Source organism: Nerophis ophidion, linkage group LG28 (genome assembly GCF_033978795.1).
Source record: "Nerophis ophidion isolate RoL-2023_Sa linkage group LG28, RoL_Noph_v1.0, whole genome shotgun sequence".
In the NCBI taxonomy this organism is placed as follows: domain Eukaryota; kingdom Metazoa; phylum Chordata; class Actinopteri; order Syngnathiformes; family Syngnathidae; genus Nerophis; species Nerophis ophidion.
The window spans coordinates 6628874-6639977 of NC_084638.1; the positions used below are offsets into that span (position 1 = coordinate 6628874).

Consider the following 11104-nt stretch of genomic DNA (forward strand, 5'->3'; position numbering starts at 1 on the left):
TGGTTAGCTTCAGAATAACAATGTTATTAAAAAGAATAAGAGACTTATTAAACTCTAAAAATGTTGGTCTTACTTAAATTTAGTTGTATTCAGTGTTAAAAAATACGATATGGCTCTCACGGAAATACATTTTGAAATATTTGGCTCTCTCAGCCAAAAAGGTTCCCGACCCCTAGTTTTAGAATGACCTTCCCAAAGCCCTGACTTAATTAAACATGGACAATGCTGAAGAAACAAGTCCATGTCAGAAAAGCAACACATTTAGCTGAACTGCAGCAATTTTGTGGTGAAAAATGTGCACAGAAGCTTGTGGATGGCTACCAAAAGCACCTTATTGCAGGTAAACTTGCCAAGGGACATGTAAGCAAATATTAACATTGCTGTATGTATACTTTTGACCCAGCTCACATTTTCAGTAGAACCATAATAAATTCATAAAAGAAGCAAACTTCATGAATGTTTTTTGTGAGCAACAAGTATGTGCTTCAATCACTACATCACAACAAAATAAGAATGATTGGCAACTCAAGACAGCCATGACATCATGTTCTGTACAAGTGTACGTACACTTTTGACCACCACTGTGTATATATATATTTATACATATATATATATATATATATATATATTAGGGATGCACCGATTAATCGGTAACCGAATATGGCAAAAAAAAGCCACATTCGGCCTTCGGTGGAATGAGTTAAAAACAAGGCCGAATAGTGGCGTGTGACGCAAGTTTTTGACGCGGTGACGCAATCAACCAACGTGCTGTGACGCGGGGATATGTTGTGTACCTGTATAAGTGTATGAGGTTACAAGCACACACTTATTGAGATTTAGTGGGGCTTCTGTTTACATTATTAGCCTGTTGTGTAGGCTACCTGTATAAGTGTATGAGGTTACAAGCACACACTTATTGAGATTTAGTGGGGCTTCTGTTTACATTATTAGCCTGTTGTGTAGGCTACCTGTATAAGTGTATGAGGTTACAAGCACACACTTAATTGAGATTTACTTGAGCCTTCTGTTTACATTATTAGCATATCTACTGTGGCTAAGCAGACTTTTGCCAAAAGGACAATAATTCATTTGTTGTGGGTTTATCCACTTTAATGCACGTTTAGTTTGAAGGCCTAATATAAATGAAAAACTGTGCTTTTTTTGAAAAGCAAAGACTACTGGAATATTTAAAAAATGTCAATATTCAATAAAAAATTACTTTATTTGAAAAACATGTCTAAATATTTATTCTAGGCTATTTATGCAATATAAAAAAATTGTGAAAAACCGCATTCATTATTCGGTATTCGGCCTTCGGCCAAGCGTTTAAATTTTATTCGGCTTCGGACACAAATTTTAATTTCGGTGCATCCCTAATATATATATATATATATATATATATAGACTCTGCAGCATCGCGTGGACATCGGGGGCGGTACCTCTGGATTGGCAGACCGGGGTGGTGGTCCCTCTCTTTAAGAAGGGGGACCGGAGGGTGTGTTCCAACTATCGTGGGATCACACTCCTCAGCCTTCCCGGTAAGGTTTATTCAGGTGTACTGGAGAGGAGACTACGTCGGATAGTCGAACCTCAGATTCAGGAGGAACAGTGTGGTTTTCGTCCTGGTCGTGGAACTGTGGACCAGCTCTATACTCTGGGCAGGGTTCTTGAGGGTGCATGGGAGTTTGCCCAACCAGTCTACATGTGCTTTGTGGACTTTGAGAAGGCATTCGACCGTGTCCCTCGGGAAGTCCTGTGGGGAGTGCTCAGAGAGTATGGGGTATCGGACTGTCTTATTGTGGCGGTCCGCTCCCTGTACGATCAGTGTCAGAGCTTGGTCCGCATTGCCGGCAGTAAGTCGGACACATTTCCAGTGAGGGTTGGACTCCGCCAAGGCTGTCCTTTGTCACCGATTCTGTTCATAACTTTTATGGACAGAATTTCTAGGCGCAGTCAAGGCGTTGAGGGGTTCCGGTTTGGTGACCGCAGGATTAGGTCTCTGCTTTTTGCAGATGATGTGGTCCTGATGGCTTCATCTGACCGGGATCTTCAGCTCTCACTGGATCGGTTCGCAGCCGAGTGTGAAGCGACCGGAATGAGAATCAGCACCTCCAAGTCCGAGTCCATGGTTCTCGCCCGGAAAATGGTGGAATGCCATCTCCGGGTTGGGGAGGAGACCCTGCCCCAAGTGGAGGAGTTCAAGTACCTAGGAGTCTTGTTCACGAGTGAGGGAAGAGTGGATCGTGAGATCGACAGGCGGATCGGTGCGGCGTCTTCAGTAATGCGGACGTTGTACCGATCCGTTGTGGTGAAGAAGGAGCTGAGCCGGAAGGCAAAGCTCTCAATTTACCGGTCGATCTACGTTCCCATCCTCACCTATGGTCATGAGCTTTGGGTCATGACCGAAAGGATAAGATCACGGGTACAAGCGGCCCAAATGAGTTTCCTCCGCCGTGTGGCGGGGCTCTCCCTTAGAGATAGGGTGAGAAGCTCTGCCATCCGGGAGGAACTCAAAGTAAAGCCGCTGCTCCTCCACATCGAGAGGAGCCAGATGAGGTGGTTCGGGCATCTGGTCAGGATGCCACCCGAACGCCTCCCTAGGGAGGTGTTTAGAGCACGTCCAACCGGTAGGAGGCCACGGGGAAGACCCAGGACACGTTGGGAAGACTATGTCTCCCGGCTGGCCTGGGAACGCCTCGGGATCCCCCGGGAAGAGCTAGACTAAGTGGCTGGGGAGAGGGAAGTCTGGGCTTCCCTGCTTAGGCTGCTGCCCCCGCGACCCGACCTCGGATAAGCGGAAGATGATGGATGGATGGATGGATATATATATATATATATATATATATATATATATATATATATATATATATATATATATATAAATCTGACTTTTCCCCCCTAAGCAGTTAAATAAGAGTAGTCCATATGAAAGTGAGGTATTTAGAAATAAAAAGCCATCACTTACTTGTCCCTCAGCACCACTCCTTCTATACACGCTCCAAACAAGAGCACACAGGAGATGTCTGACAGCGACATCAAGGACAAATCCTCACATCCAAGTAGCAGTAGTATCAGTACCGAGGGCCTGATCCACTAAAGCGACCTATTAATGGCGGTCTTCTCAAATTGATAACATAAATTAATATTAAGTACATATATGAAAAAAACCTCAGTTAAACTGCAAGCGCATGACACTGACGTCCTCTAGCAGCTACAAACATGCTGAATAGAACGTATGTCTGATATTTAAATACACAGAAGGTGGATTCTTTCTCCACCCTCTGGCACCGTTTGTGCGTAACTGTGCCAGTTTGCACGTCCATTCCAAACCTGCTGAATACGGAGGAAAAAAGTGTTGTTAGGCTTAATAAATCATCTTCATTTAATGATCGTATTGGTATCGCCTCCTCCCAGTATCGTGGCCGTTCTGATGATGAATCAACATAAACAAACACAGTCCTCTGCTCATGACCTTAGTAGCTCCACTTGGCCTGGACTGTCAGGTTTGGACAGGGGTTTTAAACCCATTTTAGATGGGGGGCCACATGGAGAAAAATCTACTCTCAAATGGGCTCAACTGGTAAATTAAAAATAAAGGCAACTGTTATTCTTTTTTAATACACTTCCATGTTGCAGTTAATAGTATTCTATCTTTATCCGTCGTTATTTATATTTTCTGAATACATTATGTGATAATGTTCATCAGTCAACTCATTGGTGTTCATTTTCAATCTATCAAGATAAAGAAATGATATCAAAATCAAATGACCGGATGTTATTTATGTAGTTAGATCATTTTCCTCGACTGATGTACGAACATCATGTGGTTTATTTTGTACATATATAGCTTCATCTACAAAGATACAAAGAATTGCTATTGACACATCCAGTGGACACATTTAGAACAGCAGTTTCTTTCATTCCAAAATTTTAGGTTCATTTTTATACTTTAGCAAACTCATCCTGCGGGCCGGATTAAACCTGTTCACGGGCCGTACGTTTGACACCCCTGGGTTTGGATGTGATTTAATACACACCAACTTTTAGTAGATCAGAATCTAAGAGTAGTAAAAAGTTGTATTTTCCTTCCTTCGCCTTAGAAGTTACGAGCTTCGGTCTTCGTTTGGCTCAGAGTGCCGAACACAGTGATCCTACTCTGTTTCTTATACGTACCAACACACTTGTGATTCTCTCCAGTTTTAATGCTACACCGCTCCCAGGCTGTGGAACGCTCTCCCTGGCCACCTGAGGGCACCACGGACTGTTGATGCTTTTAAAAATGGTTTACAAAACCCTTTTTTTTTTTTAAAAGATATATGCGTGCTAGGTCTAGTTTTGATTTTTTAAATACCCTGCAGCACTTTGAGGTTGTTTGCTCAATGTAAAGTGCTTTTTACGAATACAATTTATTATTATTAATATTTAGACAACTCTCATTTTTTAGACAGACCAAAGGAATCTGTGAGGACTGTTCTCTGCAAAAGGGAGGGTCCCAATAAAGTCCGAGGGCTGAATGCAGACTTGAGAGGAGCGCATGAAAGGATACAGAAGAAAGAAGTGGTGAGAATGGCCATTATGGTTCCAAATGGTATGGACCTCTGGGCATCTCTTAGATTGCCAGACCTGTTGGAGCCGGCCATGATACCTGGAATTGTTTAGAAAAAGCAGAGAAGTGAGGACACACAATCCCACAGGTGGATTTGGGCATGCCGTCATTCACCTGTGACCGAGGGGAAATAAATCCCCACCAGCAGCGTGAAGTAGGTGGCCATGTTGTTGAAGACGTAAGGCTTGTCGAGATCACCCGATGTGTCTTCTGCTTCCACTGAGCCCTGGCTTTTCTTTTCTATCACCATACCGGCCGGACCGTAGTCGCCCCACAGGTTATCTGAGGAAGCACGGACATGAATGAGTGAGGTGGATCCTGCATGGTGAAGCTGAACATATTGTATCTCTGACCTTTGATGACGCCACTGAGGAGGCCGGGCACCGCCCTTATCTCGCTCACGTTGTTGAGGGTGAAGTAGTCATCGCAGGTGGCGTTGAGATGTCTGCTGCTGCAGAAAAGTCCCCAGAGTTCGGTGGTCACCGTCTGGTTGTTCTCCGTCTCAGTCTTGGCACATACTTCAAATTTGTCATTGGTCAGCGATCGATTCCCCAGAAGGCAAACACTGAGTCCAGACAGGAAGTAGACACAAAACAATGATTATTTTTTCTTCCTGTCTTTCTCCGGATGAACTTACTTCCTGTGCGGGGCGGGACAACACGGCACACCTGCAGCCATCTTGCAATAATGCTACTCTTTTACAATTTTTTTTATTTTGACAAGTATCCCAGATTTTCTCAATTTAGAGAAATTCCACTATTCCTGTCTGTCGCTCAGAGAATCACAAACTGCAAAGTTTTACATTTAGTGCAGGGGTGTCCAAACTTTTTCCACTGGGGCCATTTGGAAATGTTTGATTTTCAAAACCAATGTGCATTTTTTTTTAACCTTTAGGTCTCCCATCAACTTTGGTCTCAGTCATAAAGATGATAAAAATAAGTCATTTTTTATTGCTAACAATTATTTTATTATTCAATGCTTAAATCTCTAGATCCGGGGTGCCCATTACGTCGATGGCGAGCTACCAGTCGACCGCGGGGGGTGTGTCAGTCGATCTCGAGCCAGGCTTTTAAAAAACATAGACCTAAAAATGAGTGATCATCAATCTTCACCAAGACGTGACTTAAATGACATTCACGGTACCGGAGGGTCTTGTGAGATGACGCTGGCTGCTGCAAGATCATTATTATGAAAATATGACCGAGAGGAAGGCCAGAAACACTTTTTATTTCAACAGACTTTCGCGCCGTCCCTTCCGTCAAAACTCCAAAGGCCGACTGCACATTTCCTATCTTCACAATAAAAACCCTGCTTCATGCTGCCTGCGCTAACTAAATACAGAGTCTGGGAAAACTGGCGTGCACAAGCGATCCCTCAGAAAGCTGGCGTGCACATCACTTGTGCACGCCAGCTTTCTGAGGCTCTTATTTTGTTAGCGCAGGCAGCATGAAGCAGGGCTTTTATTGTGAAGATAGGAAATGTGCAGTCGGCCTTTAGAGTTTTGACGGAAGGGACGGCGCGAAAGTCTGTTGAAATAAAAAGTGTTTCTCGCCTTCCTCTCTGTCACTTTTTCATAATAATGATCTTGCAGCAGCCAGCGTCATCTCACAAGACCCTCGGGTGCCGTGAATGTCAATCAAGCAAGCTACGGAATTTGCCGCCAATTTTTTTCTTGTAAAGTGTATGGAAGCTGGATGAATTAGATGCCAAAAACCAACCACTTTCATGTGGTATTGTACAGAAAAGACAACTTTGTTTCTCCTCCATTTGAAAATGTGGGCGTTATCATCATTACTGTCTGATTCCAATCAATGCAAGTCATCAGAATCAGGTAATACACCAACTTATATTCTTGTCTTTGTGAAAGAAAGACATCTATATGTGTTACACATGCTTGTATTATCATTAAACACATTTAATTTGTTTACAAAAATGTCTCTTTCATAAATAAATAAATATAAATGATATATATAAATGAGGTAGATCCCCTCCAGTTGGTCAATTGAAAAGTAGCTCGCCTGCAGAAAAAGTGTGGGCACCCCTGCTGTAGATCAACTTCCAGTCTAATGTAAAACATATGTTTTTTTTTTTAAACTTTTAAGCCCCTTTTGGTCAAAGAAACCCCAAAAAACACAAAATATGCAATATTTAATCCCTAAACAATTTCAGATGGGAATATTGGATGTGTAGTAATTGGAACCTTAAATAGATCAATAATTCATACCAACGCTGATTTTAATTTATGATTGTTATTGACAGTTTGTTTTTTTAATCCCACTAAAAATGTTCAGGATCCAAAGGGGTCTCACTCATAAAAGTGAAAAAAATAAGTCACTTTTAACACACAAGTTTCTTTATCAACTTCAGATCTGTCGATTATACATTTTTATTATTTTTTTGCTTGTTTCAAACTGTGTTTATTTCATCACAAACAAACAAAACATGCAATATTTTACCCCCAAAATATTTTCAAGTAGAATATTTGATGTGAGGTAATTCAAGTTTTGAATAGGTCAATAATTCATACCATTGATTTTGAATTCTTATTGTTTTAAAGCTTTAAAGAAAAAAAAACAGCCTGCATTGCAGCTTTGTGTTATTAGTCAACATTGATACTTTTTTTGTCACATTTCACTTGTTTACTTTTTTATTCCACTTTTTGTTGTGTGTTATTATTATTAGAATGATCCACATGCTTTTAAAAATGTAGCTGCGGGCCCCTGGGCTGCACTTTGGACACCCCTGATCTAGTGGTATGCCAATAAATCACTTAAAAAAATAAAAAGGTGTTCCGTTGTCAATACGGCACCTTTTAATTAGAGATGCCCGATATCGGACTGCCGAAACTATCGGCCGATAAATACTTTAAAATGTAACATCGGAAATTATCGGTATCGGTTTTAAAAAAGTTAAATTTATGACTTTTTAAAATGCCGCTGTACGGAGTGGTACACGGACGCAGGGTGAAGTACAGAGCGCCAAAAAATCTTAAAGGTACTGCCTTTGTGTGCCTGCCCAGTCACGTAATATATACGGCTTTTCACATAAACAAGTGAATGCAAGGCATACTCGGTCAACAGCCATACAGGTCACACTGAGGGTGGCCGTATAAACAACTTTAACACTGTTACAAATATGCGCCCACACCAAACAAGAATGACAAACACATTTCGGGAGAACATCCGCACCGTAACACAACAGAACAAATACCCAGAACTTCCGGGATGCAACAATATACACCCCCCGCTGTCCCCTACCACCTCACATCAACCCTACCCACCTCAACCTCCTCATGGAGAGCATGTCCCAAATTCCAAGCTGCTGCTTTGAGGCATGTTAAAAAATAATAATGCACTTTGTGACTTCAATAAAAAATATGGCAGTGCCATGTTGGCATTTTGGAAAACCTTGTCACATTGTTTAATGCATCCAGCGGGGCATCACAACAGAATTAGGCATAATAATGTGTTCATTCCGCCACTCTATATATCAGTTGATATCGGAATCGGTAATTAAGAGTTGGACAATATCGAATATCGGCAAAAAAGCCATTATCAGACATCTCTACTTTTATTAAAGGTATCCAATAGATAGCAAAAAGAATCCTCTTATTTTTTAGTTCCTCAATTGTTTTTCTACCTCACTGGGATCCGTTTTTAATCCACAATATTATCTAGCAAGAAGATGCAGGGTGGTACTTCTTCGTTCCAAACCCTTGTGACGGCGAGAAAGGTCCTGTTTGTCCGTCTAGACCAGTATCTACCAGGTGTGTGACAAACTTTATGAAACCAATTTGGTGGAAAAACAGAAAAAATGTAGAGCCATGATGAGATTTAAAGCTCTTGCTTGCTATGTACGCTGCTTTGTTTCCAAGATGGAGGCTCATGCTATGCGGCGGTGACCAAGTCGCCTGACTTACGCCTGGGAGTTCAGCACATGGAAGCCCAGCTGAGAGGAATTACACAAGACGTGACAAACCAGTAGCTGCAATGGCGCAATCGAAGGTTGGACGCACTCAAATTGTTCTTTTAATGGTTGATCCTAGTGACGGAAATAGAGAAACGCTGACATAGCACTTCCTGATCGGCCTCAGGGATAAAAGTTCTAAGTGAATATGAAAAATGCTTGCTGTGCTTCCCAAAGGTTCTTTCTGATACTTCATTACCATGTCATGTCAGCAGCAATAAATACACATTTCAAAACATACACATTATGTGCATTTTAACATATGTTGCACCTCACTATAAGTTGCAGGAGCAGCCAAAATATGAAATAAATGGCACTTTTAGTTTGGAAAATACAGAGGTCTTAACTCAAAATAACTGGACCATAGGGCGCACCGGATTATAAGACACACATTTGATGAGCAGGACGAGTCAGGTAAAACCTAACAGCAAGACATTTGAAAGGCAATTTAAAATAAATAAAGAATAGTGAACAACAGGCTGAATAAGTGTATGTAGAGACTAGACGTATAAGATTTGATGGGATTTATGGATTAGGAGTGAGAGATAGTTTGGTAAAGGTATAGCATGTTCTATATGTTATAGTTATTTGAATGACTCTTACCATAATATGTTAGCTTAACATCTTCTCAGTTGCTTATTTATGCCTCATATAACTTACGTGAATGAGATAAATAATATTATTTGATATTTTACGTTAATGTGTTAATAATCCATCCATCCATTTTCTACCGCTTATTCCCTTTTGGGGTCACGGGGGGCGCTGGCGCCTATCTCAGCTACAATCGGGCGGAAGGCGGGGTACACCCTGGACAAGTCGCCACCTCATCGCAGGGCCAACACAGATAGACAGACAACATTCACACTCACATTCACACACTAGGGCCAATTTAGTGCTGCCAATCAACTTATCCCCAGGTGCATGTCTTTGGAAGTGGGAGGAAGCCGGAGTACCCGGAGGGAACCCACGCATTCACGGGGAGAACATGCAAACTCCACACAGAAAGATCCCGAGCCTGGATTTGAACCCAGGACTGCAGGACCTTCGTATTGTGAGGCAGACACACTAACCCCTCTGCCACAATTCCACACGTAAATCGCTCCTGAGTATAAGTCGCACCCCCGGCCAAAGTATGAAAAAAAAACTGCGACTTACAGTCCGAAAAATACGGTAATATAAATGAATAATGAGCAACATAATACATGAATATGACAATGCAGTTGTAGGGTTTGTTGGGTCAAATTCCATTTCCATTTTCTACCGCTTATTCCCTTTGGGGTCAAATTCAACTAACCTAACCCAAGTAGTAACAAAGATAGTATTTACATCATCTTGTATAGATATGACACACTATGTCTATTCCTAAGTAATAACTGGAAATTCAAGTACCTTTTATTTTCTTTGAAATAGTACTGAATGCTACACTTTCCGTATTTCCTTGAATTTCCGCAGGGGGCGTTTATTGATTTAAAACCTCTTCTCACTCCGGCACTTACCATAGGCATGCGGTAAATTTAGGCCTGCGCTTATAAATTTGAGTGTGATGTAAGGATATCACCATGAAAAGCACATTTAATAAAAAAAAACGTTATTATAGTCTTACCTTTACTTATAAATGAAGTCCATGCGCAGCTCCTTCTGATCAAAAGCATCGATAACTTGTTTATAGAAGTCTTCCTTATCTTTCTTCAGTTTTAAAAGTCTCTCTGTCTCGATGGAGATCTTCCTTTATTACCTCCTGCTTCCATTGTTTAGAAAACGGTTTGATTTTAGATATGTAATCCTCCATGTTAAAAGTGCAAGCGAGAGGAAAAAATAAACGACGGCTGCTCACTCTTGCTGCTTGTTGTCACTTCTTCTGCAGCCGAGTAGTCGCAAGAAGGATCACTAGCGCCCTCTACCACCAGGAGGCGGGAGTCATTTAATGACTCATATTTGACACACGCAGTTACGGTATATTAATAAAACAAAGCTGCTTACTGTTCTTTTTAGCATATTCAATAGCTTGGACCTTAAATCCTACTAAATAGCTCTTAATCTTCTTCCCTTTATGCGATTTGCTTGAAATCAGCCTCCTCCATTTTAAAAATGATTACAGTTGAAGTGTCACTCGTGACGTGACGAGTTTGACCCAGCGGAAATTCTAGTTATGTGCTAATAAAAATAATATTTTGCGAAATGAGTTTGACCCGGCAGTAATTCTAGGCAGGCGCATACTATATACTTGGCGGCAATTCAAGGAAATACGGTATGTTTATGAGTAATATACATTTTTTTCTTGATCTCATTTGAAATCCGTTTCGAGAAATATGAAAAGAAAAAGTAAAAGGAGCTTCTTGACTCACTTAAACTCTGGAGGTTCAATGAGGGTCTTGATCACTCCAGCATAGGTGGCCATGATGGACAGCATGACACAGGCCAGGAACACCAGGGCCAGTTTGTTCACGTATCTTCAGAAAGGAGGGAAAAAAAAACTCAATCATTCTTCTCAGTCTTGTGTCATGTAAAGGTGCATTAGCGCCACCTACTGTA

At 41.4% G+C, this 11104-nt stretch overlaps 1 protein-coding gene across 9 annotated transcripts in view; it reads right to left on the minus strand.

Moving 5' to 3' along the window:
- Positions 1-11104, minus strand: part of LOC133545667 (solute carrier family 12 member 7-like) — an 83489-nt gene that overhangs the window by 42600 nt on the left and 29785 nt on the right. For all 9 annotated transcript variants that reach the window (XM_061891458.1, XM_061891454.1, XM_061891457.1 and 6 more), the window contains 5 exons: positions 10918-11022; positions 4960-5171; positions 4721-4888; positions 4547-4645; positions 2966-3023 (listed from right to left, as the gene is read on the minus strand). In XM_061891458.1, coding sequence (XP_061747442.1) covers positions 2966-3023; positions 4547-4645; positions 4721-4888; positions 4960-5171; positions 10918-11022 — 642 coding nt within the window. The remainder of the gene's footprint in view (positions 1-2965; positions 3024-4546; positions 4646-4720; positions 4889-4959; positions 5172-10917; positions 11023-11104) is intronic.